This window comes from Saccopteryx leptura, chromosome 6, assembly GCF_036850995.1.
Source record: "Saccopteryx leptura isolate mSacLep1 chromosome 6, mSacLep1_pri_phased_curated, whole genome shotgun sequence".
Lineage (NCBI taxonomy): Eukaryota > Metazoa > Chordata > Mammalia > Chiroptera > Emballonuridae > Saccopteryx > Saccopteryx leptura.
In genome coordinates this window covers 132,643,397-132,663,595 of record NC_089508.1, presented here as the reverse complement: position 1 = coordinate 132,663,595, position 20,199 = coordinate 132,643,397, and the positions used below count along the sequence as shown (strand labels likewise).

General features: G+C 40.3%; 1 protein-coding gene across 3 annotated transcripts in view; it reads left to right on the top strand.

Annotated features, from left to right (window-relative positions):
* The window catches only part of RAD50 (RAD50 double strand break repair protein), a 103,708-nt gene that overhangs the window by 67,194 nt on the left and 16,315 nt on the right, over positions 1–20,199 (top strand). For all 3 annotated transcript variants that reach the window (XM_066344446.1, XM_066344445.1, XM_066344444.1), the window contains 2 exons: positions 12,983–13,110; positions 16,228–16,452. In XM_066344446.1, the coding sequence (XP_066200543.1) occupies positions 12,983–13,110; positions 16,228–16,452 (353 nt within the window). The remainder of the gene's footprint in view (positions 1–12,982; positions 13,111–16,227; positions 16,453–20,199) is intronic.

The following is a 20,199-nucleotide window of genomic DNA, read 5'->3' as shown; positions in this document are numbered from 1 at the left end:
GTCCAGTAAGTAGAAATGCAAACAGTAGAGAATATCAATTCCAATAACATTATTTTATTTCCTTTTATTCATTTTTATTTTCAATAAAAGATCCACTTGGTAAAAACTTAAAATCCTAAAATTAGAACTCTCCCTCCCTTTCTGTGAATTCCCAATCTCACTCCTAGGTCATTACCATTAATAGCCTTTTGTTCTTAAAGGAGTTTCTTACTCATGTACCAGCAGACAGATAACGTGTATATGTGTATGCATTTACTTTTTACAGATGTGATTATACCACTCATTCTGCACCTTGCTTTTTTCATTTAATGTAATTTAATCTTATATATAAACTCATTTCACAGATTGGTAATATTCCTTTTAGTGATTATAAAATATTTCATTTTGTAGTATATATGTATTATAATTTACTTGATTACTTTTTTCTTTTTGCAAACTGTGGCAGTAAACATCCTATATACATCTGTATTTTTTCTTATTCTCGCTTTTTTTTCCCCCGAAGTTAGAAGCAGGGAAGCAGTCAGACAGACTTCTGCATGCTCCTGACCAGGATCCACCTGGCATACCCACCAGGGGGTGATGCTCTGCCCATCTGGGGCGTTGCTCCATTGAGGCCGGAGCCATTCTAGGGCCTGAGGCTTAGACCATGGAGCCGTCCTCAGCACCCAGCCCAACTTTGCTCCAATGAAGCCTTGGAGCCTTCACATTGTCCCAAAGCTATAAAGAGAGAGATAGAGAGGAAGGAGAGGGGGAAGGGTGGAGAAGCAGATGGGCACTTCTCCTGTGTGACCTGGCTGGGAATCGAACCCGGGACTTCCACATGCTGGGCCGACACTCTACTGCTGAGCCAACTGGCCAGGGCCTTATTCTAGCATATTTTTACATAGGATAAATTACACAAAATTGATTGAGGTGTAACAATATATTTTTTAAAGTCTGTAAGTAAAATACCTATATATTAGATAATCTTTTAGTTAATTTCTATATCATTAATTTTCTCTGTTAAAGAAATTTATTTCCACAATATAATTAAAATCACATAGAAAAACTATCTTCAACATGCCTTTTGCAAGCATGACAGTTCATCTACCTTTAAAAACTACACTTGATCCTTGAACAATGCAGAGGTTAGGAGTAACCACTCCCCCCAACCTTGCACAGTTGAAATTTCATGTATAACTTCTGATTCCCCCAAGACTTAGTTGTTCCTTGTATCTATGGAAGATTGGTTCCAGGACAGCCTGTGGATACCAAAATTTGAGGATGCTGAAGTTCCCTATATAAGATGGCTAGTTCAGTGCATACAGGTGATGTTCTGCACCCTCAGATTCCCAACCATGGGTCAAAAACAGTACAGGTATTCAAGTGTTTTTGGAAAAAAATTCATGTATAACTGGACATGCACAGTTCAAACTTGTGCAAGGGTCAATTGTACACAATTTTTTTGTTCCTGCTGCTTTAAACAAAATTTGCTATTTGAATGCTTTAATCACTTGGATATAAGTAGTGGTTAAAAATCTCTTTGAACTATATGATTTCACACATAGGTGGGATACAAAACTGAGACTCAGGGACATAGATAAAAGTGAAGTGGTTACTGGGGGAGAGGAGTAAAGGGGGACAAATATAAACTAACAGAAAATGATTTGACTTTGGGTGATGGACACAGATGCAGTCAACAGTTCAAATGCAATAGAAATGTTTACCTGAAACCTGTGTACTCTTATTGATCAATATCACCCCATTAAATTTAATTTTTTTTTTTAAAAATCTCTTTGAAGATTAGCTGTATCAGCTTTTTTCAGGGTCTCTGACTATAGTGCCAGGAATTTCAAATATAGGAATATCAGTCAAAGAAATTAAATCTGCCATGTAATATATGCTGACCAACTACATAAACTTATGATGCATATATAACAAAATACTAAGTTATCTTTTATGAAGATAACCTATTTTAAATCACAGTCTATAAATCAGTAATATATCCTAATATATACATATACATTACTCATAAGATGAGTAAGATTTACCAATCTGTGACCCTTTTCATGCTGAAGGTCTAAACTTAGTGAATCTGGCTGTATTAGTTTGCTGTAACATACCTTGTTGCAGAAATTATTTACTAACATATATATAGAGCCATGTCAAATAACATTTTAAATTAAAGGGAAAATGAGACAATGTGGAAATAAGGACAAAAAGTTAATGAAACCAAGGAAGTAGTAAGTATAGTAGGTCCTTGAATAACATTGTTATAATGTTGATGAGATATTTAGGAACTTAACTCATGTTTATAGCAATGAGCCTGTGGTAAAATTGGTTTTGTTATATATCATTTCACTGGAAGTTGTGAAACCTATTGATGATATTATGTAAGCATTTATTTCTTATAAAATGTAGGCCATGAAATTTGATATTCTTGCCAAAGGTTTTAGTAGTCATATGAAGAAAGGAGGTCACAATTAGATAGGTAAGTTTCACCTTATCCCAAAGCTAAAAGGAAACCAGTTCGCTGTACTGGAGAAAAATGTCTCCGTAAGCATGCACAGAAAGGAGGACATGGTAAAGAATAATAGAAACCATATCTTCAGCAAACTTCATGGGACCACTCTTTTAAAGTGTATATTAGCATTTTTGTCATCCCTTGATGAGGTTCCATAAATGGTGGTATAACTGAAGCCTAAAATAAATATTTGAGTGTTTAGAGCGCAAAGTTAGTTAGGGTAAGCACCCATCAAAACTAGCTAGGGGCCCTGGCCGGTTGGCTCAGTGGTAGAGCGTCGGCCTGGCGTGCGGGGGACCCGGGTTCAATTCCCAGCCAGGGCACATAGGAGAAGCGCCCATTTGCTTCTCCACCCCCATCCCCTCCTTCCTCTCTGTCTCTCTCTTCCCCTCCCACAGCCGAGGCTCCATTGGAGCAGGGATGGCCTGGGCGCTGGGGATGGCTCCTTGGCCTCTGCCCCAGGCGCTAGAATGGCTCTGGTCGCGGCAGAGCATCGCCCCCTGGTGGGCAGAGCGTCGCCCCTGGTGGGCGTGCCGGGTGGATCCCGGTCGGGCGCATGCGGGAGTCTGTCTGTCTCTCCCCGTTTCCAGCTTCAGAAATAAAAAATAAAAAAAAAATAAAAAAACTAGCTAGGCTTTTTCACTCCTAGGTATTTAACCAAGAAAATTTAAAACATTTTTCACGTGATGGGAACTGGAAGTGACCTAACTTACCCAAGGTCAAAAAGTAGTAACAGGTAGAACTTGACCCTACATTGTCAAATTACTAGTATAATAGAAAAACAATTCTGATGTACTGTAACTGCATCTGGTTTCTTCTCTGCCTTTCTCTGATATTTGACATCTTGTAGAATGTAATTAGAATTCTCATGGCATAAAGTACAAGATCAGATTTGACCCCAGAGGCATTTTACTAGCAATTACTGTGGTGGACACTGTGCTGATTACTTTACATACATTAAATCATTTAATCTTCACAGTAGCTTTGTATAACAGGTGCTATCACCATGTTATAGTTAAACTGAGGCTCAGAGACTAAACTAATTTGCCCAAAGTCATCCACTTTGAAAGTATAATGCTGAGATTTGAGCTGAACAGAATTCCTGAAACTAAGAATATAAAGAAGCCACATTGAGACTGGTAGGAGGGGAATAGGTGCAGAATGGGCAGGTCTCATACCCACAATGTGGAAATTAAGAACGGGAGGGAGCCTGACCTGTGGTGGCGCGGTGGATAAAGCTATGACTTGGAATGCTGAGGTCACTGGTTCAAAACCCCAGCTTGCCAGTCAAGGCACATATGAGAAGCAACTACTACCAATTGATGCTTCCCACTCCTCACCCTACTTGCTCTCTCCCTCACTCTCTCCCCTCTTTCGAAAATCAATCAATAAAAATATTTTTAAAAATGAATTGGGAAGGGCCCTGGCCGGTTGGCTCAGTGGTAGAGCGTCGGCCTGGCATGCAGAAGTCCCGGGTTCAATTCCAGGCCAGGGCACACAGGAGAGGTGCCCATCTGCTTCTCCACCCCCTCCCCCTCTCCTTCCTCTCTGTCTCTCTCTTCCCCTCCCGCAGCCGAGGCTCCATTGGAGCAGGGATGGCCCAGGCGCTGGGGATGGCTCCTTGGCCTCTGCCCCAGGCGCTAGAGTGGCTGTGGTCGCATCAGAGTGATGCCCCGGAGGGACAGAGCATCGCCCCCTGGTGGGCATGCTGGGTGGATCCCGGTCGGGCGCATCGGGAGTCTGTCTGACTGTCTCTCCCCATTTCGAGCTTCAGAAAAATACAAAAAAAAAAAAAATGAATTGGGAAGGATATCTCAGCTGTGGAGTCCTTGCTGAGGAGTGAGGGTCCCAGCCCAGGGCACCGATGCTAGGAGGAGAAGTCTCCATAATATCTTACTATGAAAGCCAGTGGGTATTGTGTCTGAGAAAAAAAACGGGCAGCTAGAGACCCAGGTGCTGCAGGTCTTATCAGGCCTGAGCTCAGACTCACTCGCTCTGAGTTTCAACACAGGAACAAAGCTCAAAAAGTTCCAGAGACATGGGAAGGGACTAAATTGACTAGCTTTAGGGCAAGGGCTGGAGGTGCAGGGGTCAGATCAGCTCTCCAGGGACTAATGTACTGGTGGATGCCATTGTTCCTCTATTGAGCCTTCTTCCCACCCAGCCAGCAGGCAGATACCAAATCTAAGCTTTCTGTTAACCTGGGTAACACTCTGCCCCATCCTGGTGATTCCCTGAGACCCTACCCCACCCAGTTTGCATAGCCAGAACCTCTTTCAGTGCTTTTCCACACAAGCAGTGTGCCTCAGCTGCAAACTTTCATAAAGTCTCTCAAAGATTCACAAAGTCCAACCAAGCAGCAGCTGGCCTTGGTGTACCTTGCATCTCTTACTAAGCAGCCCCAAGCTTGGCTGTAGTGGCAGCTGGCCCCAGTTCACTGTGTAGCCAATCCCAGGTATCTCCAAGCCCAGCACAGACAGCAATCAACCACAGATCACTGTGTGGCTCCTACCAGGTGGCCCCAGACAAGGCACAAACAGCAGCTGACATTGGCTTGTAATAGAGCCCCTCACAAGATACCCCAGAATTAACACACCTGTTGGCTAGTTTCAGGCTACACCAGAGAAGCACCCAACCAGCTCAACAAATGATATACCCAAATGGCAGACTTGGCAGGCACTAGAACCCTGCTAACATGAATCTTACTCCATTGGGTTAGTCCCTAGACAATAGCTTGTCCACTGTAGTCATAGCCATCAGCTTGAGGATCATTCCCACCCACTCACTGATTTGCCAGCAGCATTCAAGACAACTACGACAGGAAGACACACAACCCACTGAAGGGACACCCTGGTGTACCTGGCTCAGGTGATCAGGGAGACTACACCACTGGGCCCCATAGGACACCTACTACATAAGGCCAGCCTACAAGACTGGGAAATACATCTATCTAATACATACACCAAATTCAGGGAGTCAGCCAAAATGAGAGACAAAGAAACATCCCAAATGAAAGAACAGGACAAAACTTCCCAAAAAGAACCAAATGAAATGGAGACAAGCAACCTATCAGAGATACAGAGTTCAAAATACTGGGTGTAAAAATGCTCAGTGAACTCTGGGGAAGATGAACTCGGTGAGAAATTCAACAGAAAATAAAATAACCACTCAGAAATGAAAATTACAATAAGTGAAATGAAAAAAAACACTAGAGGGAATCAACAGCAGATTACATTAAGTGTATAATCAAATCAGCAATCTGGAAGACAAGGTAGTGGAAAACACCCAATCAGAACAGTAAAAAGAAAAATAAATAAAATAATAATTTAAAAATGAAGATAGTTAAAGGGACTTCTGGGACAACATTTGCATCATAGGGGTAGCAGAAGGGAAGAGAGAGAGCAAGGGATTAAAAACCTATTTAAAAAAATAAATAAAAATAAAAACCTATTTTAAAAAAATGACTGAAACCTGACCTGTGGTGGCATAGTGGATAAAGTATCAACCTGGAATGCTGAGGTCCCTGGCTTAAAACCCTGGGCTTACTTGCACATATGAGAAACAACTAGTACAATTTGATGCTTCCTGCTCCTCCTCCACCCCCTTTCTCTCTTTCCTTTCTCTAATAAATTAGTAAATAAAATATTTTGAAAAAATAATAATGATTGAAAACTTCTCTAACCTGGGAAAGGAAGTAGACATATGAATCCAGGAAGTGCAGAACCCCCAAAAAGATGAACCCAAGAAGCCCACACCAAGACACATTATAATTAAAATACAAAAGGTTAAAGACAAAGAGAGAATCTTAAAAGCAAGAGAAAAGTAGTTAATTACCTACAAGGGAGCTCCCATAAGACTGTCAGCTAATTTCTCAACAGAAATTGCAAGTATTGGCAAGAAATACTTAAAGTGATGAAAAGAAAGAACCTACAACCAAGACAGCTCTGCCCAGTAAAGCTATCATTTAGAACAGTGGTCCCCTTAATGTCAGAAAATATTTTCACGGACCAGCCTTTAGGGTGGGACGGATAAATGTATCACGTGACCGAGACAAGCGTCAAGAGTGAGTCTTAGACGGAAGTAACAGGGAATCTGGTCATTTTTAAAAAATAAAACATCGTTCAGACTTAAATATAAATAAAACAGAAATAATGTAAGTTATTTATTCTTTCTCTGCGGACAGGTACCAAATGGCCCACGGACCAGTACTGGTCAGTGGCCCGGGGGTTGGGGACCACTGATTTAGAACCAAAGGACAGATGAAAAACTTCCCAGACAAGTAAAAGCTAAAAGACTTCATCACCACCAAACTAGTATTACAAGAAATATTAAAGGGACTTCTTTTAGAAGAAAATTAAAAGATCAAAAATATGAGTAAGAAAATATAGGAGAGGAAAAATATTGTCACTGACAAAGGTAAGCAATAAAACCAGTGGGTCAAACAACTGAAAATCTAGTACAAAGGTTAAAAGGCAAAAGTAGAAAGATCATGTGTAATTACAACAGTAAATCAAGGCATACACACACTAACAAAAGTAAAAAATAATAAAACAAATATGGAGGGAGTGAGTAAAAATTGTAGTGATTTTAGATGTTTGAACTTAAATGTCCATCAATTTAAAATAGATTATCCAAAATCTAGCTTGGTATATATGAAGTACATGTTAACCACAAACCAAATATCTACAAGAGATATGCAAGAAATAGAAAGGAATCCAAACACAACACTATAGAAAGTCATCAACATAGAACAGAGCAAGAGAATAAGAAAGGAACAGAGAAGAACTACAAAAACAATCAAAATAATTCATAAAGGGCAGTTCTTACATACCTATCAATAATTACTTGCACCTTGACCAGGTAGTGGCCCAGTGGATAGAGTGTTGGACTGGGAAACAGAGGACCCAGGTTTGATACCCCAAGGCCACTGGCTTCAGTATAGGATCAGACATGACCCCATGGTTGGCTGGCTTGAGCCCAAGGTTGCTGGCTTGAGCAAGGGGTCACTTGCTCTGTTATAGCTATCCAGTCAAGGCACATATGAGAAAGGAATCAATGAACAACTAAGGAGATTAAGGAACCACAATGAAGAATTGATGCTTCTCATCTCCCTTCCTGTTTGTTTCTCTCTCTGTCACAAAAAATAATAATTACTTTCAATGTAAACAATGTACTCCAATCAAAACATAGGATGACTGAATGGATTAAAAAAAAAGACCCATACATATGCTGCCTACAGGAGACCCACTTTAAATTGATAGATGCACACAGAATAAAAGTAAAGGGATGGAAAAAGATATTTTATACAAGTACAGTGTGTCCGTAAAGTCATGGTGCACTTTTGACCGGTCACAGGAAAGCAACAAAAGACGATAGAAATGTGAAATCTGCACCAAATAAAAGAACTCTCCCAGTTTCATATCTAGTCAGTGCAGTTCGATGTGGGCTCACGCACAGATTTTTTAGGCTCCTTAAATAGCTATCCCGTATAGCCTCTACAGACTCGTCACTGACTGATAGCCTACCAGAACGAGGTTTCTCCACCAAACTGCCAGTTTCCTTCAACTGCTTATCCCACCAAGTAATGTTATTCCTATGTGGTGGCGCTTCGTTATAAATGCACCGATATTCACGTTGCACTTTGATCACGGATTCAAATTTAGCGAGCCACAGAACACACTGAACTTTCCTCTGTACTGTCCACATCTCGACTGGCATGGCTGTGGGCTGCTCCGCTGTATACACGGTGTTATGTCATCTGCGCATGCGCACATGCTGCCACATCATTCTACAGAAACGGAGAGTTTTCCTTTTATTTGGTGCAGATTTCACATTTCTATCTTCTTGTTGCTTTCCTGTGACCGGTCAAAAGTGCACCATGACTTTACGTACACACTGTAGATTGAAAAAAAACTGAGTTATAACAAGAAACACCAAAGGACCCAGCAGTTCCACTTATGGATATTTATCTGAAGAAACTCAAAACACTAATTTAAAAAGACATGCATCCCTATGCTTATTGCAGCATTATTTACAACAGCCAAGCTATAGGAGCAATCTAAGTATACATCAATAGATGAATGAAAATATGGGACACATATACAATGGAATATTATTTAGCCCTACAAAGAGGGAAATTTTCCCATTTGCAACCACATGGATGGACCTCTAGAGGATATTCTGCTGAGTGAAATTAGAGAAAGACAAATACCTTATAATTTCACATATATACGGAATCCGATGAACAGAACAAAAATTCATACAGAGAACATTTTGATGGGTGCCAGATGAGGTGGGAGATAGGATGGGTGAAAGCAGGTATAGGATTAAGATGTGAAAATTGCCATTTATAAAAACAGTCACAGGGGGCCCTGGCCGGTTTGCTCAGTGGTAGAGCGTCAGCCTGGCGTGCAGAAGTCCCGGGTTCGATTCCCGGCCAGGGCACACAGGAGAAGCGCCCATCTGCTTCTCCACCCCTCCCCCTCTCCTTCCTCTCTGTCTCTTCCCCTCCCGCAGCGAGGCTCCATTGGAGCAAAGATGGCCCGGGCGCTGGGGATGGCTCCTTGGCCTCTGCCCCAGGTGCTAGAGTGGCTCTGGTCGCGACAGAGCGATGCCCCAGATGGGCAGAGCATCGCCCCCTGGTGGGCGTGCCGGGTGGATCCCGGTCGGGCGCTTGCAGGAGTCTGTCTGACTGTCTATCCCCGTTTCCAGCTTCAGAAAAATACACACACACACACACACACACACAGAAAACAGTCACAGGGATGTACAGTATAACATAGGGAATATAGTCAATAACATTGTAATAACTTTATGGTGCCAGGTGGGTACTAGACTTATGGGGATAATCACTTCTTAATATAAATGTCTAATAACTACATTGTACACCTGAAACTAATATCGTACATCAACTATAATTGAAAAATAATTTTGTGGCCCTGGCTGGAGGCTCAGTGGATAGAGCATTGGCCTGGCATATGAACATCCCGAGTTCAATTCCCAGTCAGGGTACACAGAAAAAGCGACTATGTGCTCTCCCCCCTCCCTCTTCCCCTTCTCTCCTTTTTCCCCTCCCACAACCAGTGGCTCTGTTGGTTCGCACACGTGGCCCAGAGTGCTGAGAATAGCTCTGTAGGAGCATGACAGCCTCAGGCACTAAAAATAGCTCAGTACTCCCTCATCAGTCCCAGATAGGGTTGCCAGGTGGATCTCGGTCGGGGTGCATGTGGGAGTCTGCCTTGCCATCTCCCCTCCTCTCACCTAAAAATAAAGAAAAATAAATTTTTAAGAAATGAAGTTATTTCATGTGGTCATGAAAGCAAATTCCAGTGTTATATAATATTAGATGAAGGCAAGCAATAGCCTGATTTCTTATTCCTGGTAAGGATAAAGTACAAGGACAGTCTCCCATAGAAGAATCTTAAGAGAGTCACAGCAACTGCAGTGGTACATTAAGATGTCTTGGCAACAAAAGGACATTTACAATCCTATTATTCTAGTCACCTTTGCCTTTAATAGGTGAGTATATATTTATATTATTTCCAGGAAAACTGATGACAGTTTGGGGGAAAACCCTCAAAATTGTGATTTATAGGTGGGCAAGTTGGCTAGGAACACTAAACATGTGAGAAAAGTCCTGTGCCTCTCCCACCTCCCAAGTGCACTTTCCCTGGTGACTGTGCCTTTATTCTTGGCAACAAGATACTGTGAAAATCCGCCTCTCCCTCCCACTTCCCACATGACTCTGAGTTTATCTCAGCTGAAAGGGTTATTGAAGGAGAGTCTTAGCTCCCTCCTTCAGAAGTCTTGATTTTGGACTTGTGATGAGTTTTCTATAGTCAGGCTTTTATGGCCAAACATTGATTCTACAGGAAAATTATTTGTCTAAATTTCAAAGAACTTACAATTTTTTTTTCTTAATGTTTGTCTTGACAATATACTCCATTGTAGTCACTGGGAAACCTGAAATAATTGTGTTGCTGCTGTTACTGCTAAATGATTAGGTCTTTTTAAGGACAAACAGCTCAATAAGAACAGCCAACTTTGTTTATTGTAAATAATGCCATCTTTATTTGTCCTTTTGAAGCAAAATGTGAGATAGCTGTACCTGTAGATAGTACTAGTCACCACATGCTTTGTAGAATCTTCAAAGACTTGGTGTGCTTGTCACCTTTTAAAGCTGGCTTGCATTTATTTATTTATTTATTTATTTATTTATTTATTTATTTGTTACCACAAACATATTTAGACTTGCCAAGCACAGGAATAAAGTTTACCCCAAAATTAGAATAACAATTTATTATATTTAAGTAACATTGCATTAATTTTCCTAATATGAATGTTAGATATAAATTCTTCATAGTAGTAATGTTCATTTAAAATTTTTTATTATAAAAATGTTACATGCTCACTGTAGAAATTCTGATAACAAAAACAAGAAACTAGAACTCACTTTTAGTAGTGAAATCCTTTGTTAACATTTTGTTATACAGAATTTTCTTAGGGTTTTTCTATGCATATATGTGTATATATTCTAAACAATAAGCATAATCAATAAGCATTATCAATTCCATTAAGAGTTCTTCAGAAACTTAATTTTTATTTTTCACTTATTTGTTGGATATGAAAATCATTTTCATATTTTTCACCACTACAAATAACACTAAGATGAACATCTTTGTGATTATTTAACTGTCGTATTTGATTGTAGAACTACTTTTATAAGAATTCAAGACAAAGTCATATGTAAAGTTCATCCAGTTTCTTTAACTTATTACTCCTAACTTCTTGAAACCACATTTAAACAAGTACTTTCAAAACTTGAATATCTCCTTAAAGGCCTAAATATTAAGTCTTTTGCCAGAAGCCAGTCCTATTATAACACCAGCTTGGCTTTTCTAAAATATGTCCTCTTTTTTAAAAATAATTTTAAAAATTTTATTATGTTAACATGGATTCAAGTGTCCCACTCAATATAACACCCTCACCCCCCAACAACATGGTCCCCCATTACACCCCTTTTGGCTCCTTCCCCCTGACCCCCTCCCTCCTTTCCCTCTGTGATGTGCTGTCCTGTTATCTGTATCTATGTATTATGTATATATCATATAATTTCACTAATCCCTTCACCATCTCTGATTCTACCCCCTCATCTCCCTTCCCTCTGACAGCTGTTCCTCTGCTCCCTGTGACCCCACCTCTGCCTCTATTACATTCCTCAGTTCACTGTGTTCATTAGATTCCACATGGAAGTGAGATCATATGATATTTGTCTTTCTCTTCCTGGCTAATTTCACTTAGCATAATAATCTCCAGGTCCATCCATGCCATCACAAAAGATAAGACTTCATTCTTTTTCAGTCACGTAGTACTCCATTGTGTGTATGTACCACAGCTTTTTTTTTTTTGTACCACAGCTTTTTCATTCAGTTTGTCCACTGATGGACACTTGGGCTGTTTTCAGATCTTAGCTATTATAAACAATGCTGCAATAAACATAGGGGTGCATTTCTTCTTTTGAATCAGTGTTTTGAGATTCTTAGGATATATTCCTAAAACTGGGATAGCTGGGTCAAAAGGCAGTTCCATTTTTAATTTTTTGAGGAAATACCATACCTTTTTTTTCCACAGTGGCTACACAAGTCTGCATTCCCACCAGCAGTGCAGGAAGGTTCCCTTTTCTTCACACCCTCGACAGCTCTTGTTTGCTGATTTGTTAATGAGAACCATTCTGACAGGTGTGAGGTGGCATTTCATTGTGGTTTTAATTTGCATTTCTCTGATGATTAGGGTCGTTGAACATTTTTTCATATACCTATTGGCCATCTGTATTTCCTCTTTGGAGAAGTGTCTCTTCAAGTCCTTTGCCCTTTTTTTATTGGATTGTTTACCTTATGTTGAGTTTTAGAAGTTCTTTATAAATTTTGGTTATTAACCCCTTATCAGACGTAATGGCAAGTAAGAACAGCCCACTTTTTAAACTTTCAGTTCAGTTCAGTGGCCATGAAAGCATCAAGTAAATACATATTTACTATTTTTGTGGCACTTACTTATCTTGTATGATTATTATTTGTCAGCTTGGAGGTAAGGATCTTATCTGACATACTTAATAGTGTCTAACAGTATTGACACATGTTAGGAGACAAATACAACTAGGCAAAAAAAATAAGGGTGGGGGAGATTTTGATGGTAGTATTGCTGTCTTGTGATCTTTTAGATCAGTATTCCTGTGCAAGGTGATTCATTGCATATTTAGTTATAGTTTTTTATTTCATCATGTAAATTTCTGTTCTGTGTGTATATGTGCCATCCAGATTAGCCCAAGCTAAGGGATCCTTCACCCTGACTTACTCTCCCTTTCTTGAGTTTAACATGATTCTAAGTAAGGCAGAATTAGCACTACCTGTCAACAGTTGCCTGCTATGAGTCACATGTTGGTAATTTGATCATTTTGTTAACTGATTTAATATTTACATTTAGATACAAGAAAGATGGCTGCAGGATAACCTTACGTTAAGAAAAAGAAATGAAGAACTAAAAGAAGTCGAAGAAGAAAGAAAACAACATTTGAAAGAAATGGGTCAAATGAAGGTTTTACAAATGAAAAAGTATGTTTTTAAAATAGTCTTTAAAGATCTATTATTGAATTATGAAGAAAATTGAATTTTTTTTTTTAATGATTTAAGCCTTTCGCCTAAGTGTCCCTTGAGACTTAAGGACGGTGGACAGTTTTGTTTTGTTTTGTTTTGTTTTTTTTGTATTTTTCTGAAGCTGGAAACGGGAAGAGACAGTCAGACAGACTCCTGCATGCACCCGACCGGGATCCACCCAGCCCACCAGGTGGCGAGGTTCTGCCCACCAGGGGGCGATGCTCTGCCCCTCCGGGGCTTCGCTCTGTTGCGACCAGAGCCACTCCAGCGCCTGGGGCAGTGCCAAGGAGCCATCCCCAGCACCCGGGCCATCTTTGCTCCAATGGAGCCTCGGCTGTGGGAGGGGAAGAGAGAGACAGAGAGGAAGGAGAGGGGGAGGGGTGGAGAAGCAGATGGGCACCTCTCCTGTGTGCCCTGACCGGGAATCAAACCCGGGACTTCCGCACGTCAGGCCGACGCTCTACCACTGAGCCAACCGGCCAGGGCCGGTGGACAGTTTTTATACAAATACATTTCAAGGCCTTATGAATTAAATGACTGAAGAAGTGATATAAAATTCATACTTATACTGCAGTAGATAGGCAGGATTAAAAATGCCAAGTCCGGCCCTGGCCGGTTGGCTCAGCGGTAGAGCATTGGCCTGGCGTGCGGGGGACCCGGGTTCGATTCCTGGCCAGGGCACATAGGAGAAGCGCCCATTTGCTTCTCCACCCCCCCCTCCTTCCTCTCTGTCTCTCTCTTCCCCTCCCGCAGCCAAGGCTCCATTGGAGCAAAGATGGCCCAGGCGCTGGGGATGGCTCCTTGGCCTCTGCCTCAGGCGCTAGTGTGGCTCTGGTCGCGGCAGAGCGACGCCCAGAAGGGGCAGATCATCGCCCCTGGTGGGCATGCCGGGTGGATCCCGGTCGGGCGCAAGCGGGAGTCTGACTGTCTCTCCCCGTTTCCAGCTTCAGAAAAATACAAAAAAAAAAAAAAAATGCCAAGTCCCCAGATTTCTGCTAACCTGCTTTATAAGATAATGGTACCAAGCTAAAAGAATAGATGGCCTGTGGACTCCGCCTGGGTCAGAGCTTGTGCAGTCTGTAGTATTGCCAAAGTGATTTGGCATTGGAGACCCATTTTAGATGGTCCTAGTTGTAATTATGTGACAGCCAGGAAGGTTTTGATATTTGTTTTTTGAAGATTACCTTGATTCTTCTTACATCTGGTTTTGTTAGTGGCAACTACAGCTTCTACCTTCCTGTTGTGACAGAAGAGATTTTGTTCTTGCCTTGTCTGCCTTAGAGTTCTTTGCCTTAGGAATTCTGTAAGAGCCCAGTCATGCTAAGGCACTGGACTGGTATAAAAAGGTTGTGCTCACCAAATACACTTTTGAACTACCTCATTTGGTTAAACAGGTCTCTCATTCATTCAACCATTCCGTGTAAATTTTTCATTTGTCTTCTTGTCTTTATACAGACATCTGAAACAAAGAATGCTTTAGGTTTTTTTAAAGGATATAGTAAATTGAAATTTTAATTTAATTTATAAAACATTACAAGTGGTTTAGCTATTTAAAATCTGTTTCATATAATGAAGAAATAGACTTTATAACTGGAAGAGCTCTTCATCTTTAGCTTCTTCATTTTTTTATACATTAGGACACTGAGATCCAGAACAGAATCACAGGGAATTGTGATGCATCCAGGAATGTGACCCAGGTGTCCTAGCTCCCAAGTTTCAGCTCTTTAACGCGTTAGCATCAGTGCTCTCGGGAGCAAGTTGGAAAAAGTAAAGCTTTTAGTAGAAACTCTTAAATGAAATAGTTTATTCTTTGCTACTGAAGATCAAAACAAGATATTTTTATAATTCCTTCTGTGATTGAACATAACAGTGTTTTTTACATCCATTCAGACTTCCAAGTACAACTGCTTTTTTTCAAACTTCTTCAACCAGAACTCAACAGAAATACAAACAAAACATAGGCCAGTTCTGTAAGGATGCCCATAAACTTGACGGCAGTGCCTGGCACATAAGAGGGTGCTTAATAAGTAATTGTTAACCGCCCTGGCCGGTTGGCTTAGTGGTAGAGCGTCAGCCTGGCGTGCAGAAGTTCCGGGTTCAATTCCTGGCCAGGGCACACAGGAGAAGCGCCCATCTGCTTCTCCACCCCTCCCCCTCTCCTTCCTCTCTGTCTCTCTCTTCCCCTTCCGCAGCCAAGGCTCCATTGGAGCAAAGATGGCCCGGGCGCTGGGGATGGCTCCTTGTCCTCTGCCCCAGGCGCTAGAGTGGCTCTGGTCGCAACAGAGGACGCCCCAGAGGGGCAGAGCATCACCCCCTGGTGAGCAGGGCATCGCCCCTGGTGGGTGTGTCGGGTGGATCCCGGTTGGGCGCATGCGGGAGTCTGTCTGACTGTCTGTCCCCGTTTCCAGCTTCAGAAAAATACCAAAAAAATAATAATAATAATAATTAATTGTTAACGAATGAAAATTCTTAAAGCACATGTTAAATTCCGTATTATCTACCAAGGTTTTAGAAGAGTTTGGGGATTTTACTTTTTTTTGGTCAATGTCAGGCTTTTGTTCACTTGTGTGAGGAATTTTTTCATAGAGGGAGTACAAACTTTTAGCAGGTATTACTATAGAAATTAATTGTTTAATTGATATAAAATTATATTTGTTTTTGACATTGTGAACAAAATTATAACACCTGTCATTCAATAACTTTTCAGTGTTTGTATACTCTCCATTCACAGAAGTTTGTGAATGTGTAATATTTTTCATTAAGGGTGTTCTACTTTGTGTCTAAAAGTCAGGAACCTTCTCAGTGCTCTCATGTTATGAGAGTTCTTTATTCAGCACACAAAAATCAACTGTTTAGCGCATAAGAGGGTGCTAAATCTTCAAGGGATTTGGGAGGAAGTTTTCTTTCGTACTGAAGCCTTAAATAAAAAGCAGGGAGACTCTGTTATATGCTGATTGCTATGATAAGTGATAAAGGAGAATGATAAGTGATATTTCTCTCTCTTAGAGATCTGGCTTTTCCACTTCAAGCTGTTAAAAGCTAAAAATGGTCCTCATTTATCATTCCCTTTTATAGTGAACATCAGAACTTGGAAGAAAAAATAGACAATATAAAAAGAAATCACAGTTTGGTAATAGGGCGACAGAGAGGTTATGAGGAAGAAATTATTCGCTTTAAGAAAGAACTTCGAGAGCCTCAATTTCGAGATGCTGAAGAAAAGTATAGAGAAATGATGATTGTTATGAGGACAACAGAGCTTGTGAACAAGGACCTGGACATTTATTATAAGACCTTGGACCAGTAAGTATTGGACTGGGAAATGGTTCTAATTGCAATCAATATCAACTGGCTCCTTTTAGTCATATTTTTTTCCTTATTAATTATATACATACCAAAGAATGGAAAAATGCGTGTGTGTATGAATACACACACAAGCTAAAGTGATGAAGGTAAGTCATAAAGCATATTAATACTAAGGAGTAGACTTAAGACCACCCCTCATACACACACAGTCCAAGAACTCTGCCATCATTACTAGCTGGCATCCACTGAAATGCTTCTCCTGATCTCAGCCTTCTGTCATTCCCACTCCCTGTAATCACTGGCACAGATTTTTGATTCTGTGCTTTTAAAAAATAATAATTTTATCATATGTATGTTGTTTTTTTTGAGCTTTTAAAAAATATATTCTGTGTACTCTTCTAGGATTTGTACTACTAGCAGAATATAAAAATTTTTTAGACATATCCTCTGACATTGATTTTGTCAGTGTCTTAATTTTTGCCAGTCTGAGGCTTTAAAATGGTAAATTGTAGTCTTCACCTATGGTCTCCTGATTTCTAATATTGCTGAACGTCTTTTTCATGTTTGACCATTTTGTTTCCTCTTTGACGTGTTTGTGTCTTTTGCCTTTATTTAATGCATTGTCAGTCATCTTACAGATTTGCAGGTGTTCTTTATCTCTTCTGAATTTTAATTCCTTTTCAGTTATATGTGTTACAAATATTTTTTCAAGCTTTTTATATTTTCACTTTTTTGTATTTTTTTTTTTTGACAGAGACAGAGAGAAGGATAGATAGGGACAGACAGGAAGGGAAAGAGATGAGAAGCATCAATTCTTCATTGCAGCATCTCATGTGTGCCTTGACCGGGGGGGGGGGGGGGGGGGGGGCTACAGCAGACCGAGTGACCCCTTGCTCAAGCCAGCGACCTCAGGGTCTCGAACCTGGGTCCTCCAGTGTCCCAGTCTGAAACTCTATCCACTCAGGCTCTTTTCACTTTCTTACAGTGTCTTTTAATGGACAGATTTGATTTTAAGATTGTTGAATTTACCAATCTTTTTTTTCTGCTTAGCTATTTTTGTATTGTTTAAGAAATTCTTCCTTACTTCTGTGTTTTCTTTTAAAGATTTAAAATTTTGCTTTTCACATTTAAGTATTTAATCCTAAATTGAATTTTATGTACAGTGTGAGGTAGGAATCCAATTTCATTTTTTCCCTTATGGCTAACCAGTCATCCCGGTTCTATTCAATGAGCAGTGTGTCCTTTTCTTAATGATCTACAATGTCACGTATGCCGTCTATCAGAATTCCCTGCATGTATGGGTTGGTTTTTGGTTTTCCATTCTGTTTCACTGGTCATTTTGCTATCTCTGTGCCATTGCCTAGACTGCCTTATTTATTACATCTTTATAATAAATTCAGCATATAACAGAACTTTGTTTTTTATTTAGTTTGACCATCTGTTCTTTTATCCCTTTCAATTCATGGTGATCAGTTAAATATTATATTTATTTCTGTCTTGTTTTCTACTTTCCTGCTTTCTGTGGAATTTTTCTTTATTCCTTTGTTTCTTCTTCTTTGGGTTGTAAATTATATATTCTACACTAGTTTGGTAGGTGTTTACCTCTACATTTTTATCGTGCATATTCTAAAATCAAATATGTTGATTCTCAAAGTAGTTCTGAAGCAGCATTATCAGTATCATCTTGGAACTTATTAGAGAGGTAGGAGGGGTGGAGACTCATTCCCACATCTACAGTGTGGAGATTAACAAGTACAAGTATGGCTTCTGAGGTTCCCCTGAGGAGCAAAATGTAAAGATGTGGGGAAAAGGGAACCGTATATACTTTTTGTGGGGTTGCAGACTGGTACAGCCACTGTGGAAAACAGTATGGAGGTTCCTCAACAAATTAAAAGTAGAGCTGCCATATGACTCAGTAATTCTGCTTCTGGGTATTTATTGAAAGAAACCTGAAACACTAATTCAAAAAGACATATGCACTCCTATGCAGCAGTATTTACAATAGCCAATATGTGAATGCCATCTACATGTCCATCAATAGATGAATGGATAAAGAAGTTGTGGTACTGTATACAGTGGAATATTACCCAACCATAAAGAATAAAAACTTGCCATTTGCAACAACATAGATGGACCTAGAGGGCATTATGATCAGTGAAATAAGCCAATCAGAGAAAGATAAATACCATTTGATTTCTCTTGTATATGGAATCTAAACAATATAAACAGATAGAACAAGAATAAACTAATAGATTCTTACAGAGAACTGATAGTTGTTGTCAGATGGGAAGGGATCGGCAAGATGGGTAAAAAAGGTGAAGGGGATTAAGAATGTAATGCCAATTGGAGTAATGACCGATAACATGAAAACAGACAAAAGACACAAATGTTTCAAAGAGGAAACAAAATAATCAAATGTGAAAAGCTGTTCAGTGACATGAGAAATCAAGGACTGCAAATAAAAGTGTCAGTTATAAAAGTAATCACGGGGTGTGTAAATCATAAGGTATGGAAATCTCTAATCACTATGTTGTAGACCTAAGACTCATTTTTTTTTTTTTTAGATTTCTTCAATGTTTGGGCATATATTTGAAAGGCAAACTCTCATTTCCTCATCAATACATTGAAGAATTCCTCTCTTTTTACTCTTGTGTTAAGTGCAGAAAACCCCCACCTTAATCATCTTAACTTTACACCAAACAAAAGATAGAAGAAACTTGCCTCCAGTCTTTCTGGGGAACATTGGGGGTAGTGTAAATTACAGCACCACAGCTTAATAGCCTTTTGCAACCTAATCAGGCAAGTGAGGTGGGGGGGGGGGCAGACTGTCAGCTTACAGCCAATTTCCCACACTTCTGTCCCCCAAAAATCTAAACTCCAAAAACCCTGTTGGTGTTTTGGTCCCCAACAGGCACATATTTCTCTGGAATACCATAGGGTGCACCTGGAAATCTTCTAGGGTGCACACTTTGAGAACCGCTGTTCTATCCAATGAGCCAATGTATAGGGCCATCAATTAATTAATTAAAAAGTGAGATTATCAGCCAAAGGGAGAAAGCAGACGGGTTGGGGTTTTGGAGAGGTATGAAATAGCTAAGACTCATTTTAAATAAACGTTTTTCAAAAATCAGAAACTCACTGAAACTTAAGGGGAAAAAAAGTGGCCCGATCCTTGAAGTTGACAAAATGGAGGTTGTTTAATGACTTTGGAGAACAATCTTGGTGGCTGGATTGGAACTGAAGCCTTGAAGTTGGATGAGGAAAGGACAGGTGGTAGGAAATGGAGACACTGAGTCTAGGTAGTTCTTCATAGTTCTGTGAAGGGGAGCAGAAAAATGGGGTGTTAGCTTGAGGGGCCCAGTTAGGTAGATAGGTTTTGTTTTAAATTTTACTTGCATATATTCTGCTGTAAGGTACTTCCTCCACTTACTTAGTACACTTATCTGTAGACCTGGTTTCATGTTAATCGATTGAATAGAAAACTACATGTAGGAGTCGTCCAGCTATCCCTGCAGCCCCTGAGAGCCAGTGATGGCCAGAAGAGGAACTCCCTCAGTGAGGCACACGTTCATTCCCAAATCCCTGTTCTGTCCTCTTTTGTCAGGCTTTGGGAAGACAAAGATACTCGTGTCTTATCCCTCCTGCACCCTGCTAAGAGTCCAACAGGGGACACTGTGGCATGTGCCCCACAGTCCGTGTTTGACCTGGGCCTTGAACAATGAAGGAAGGGCATTTCAGGAGAGA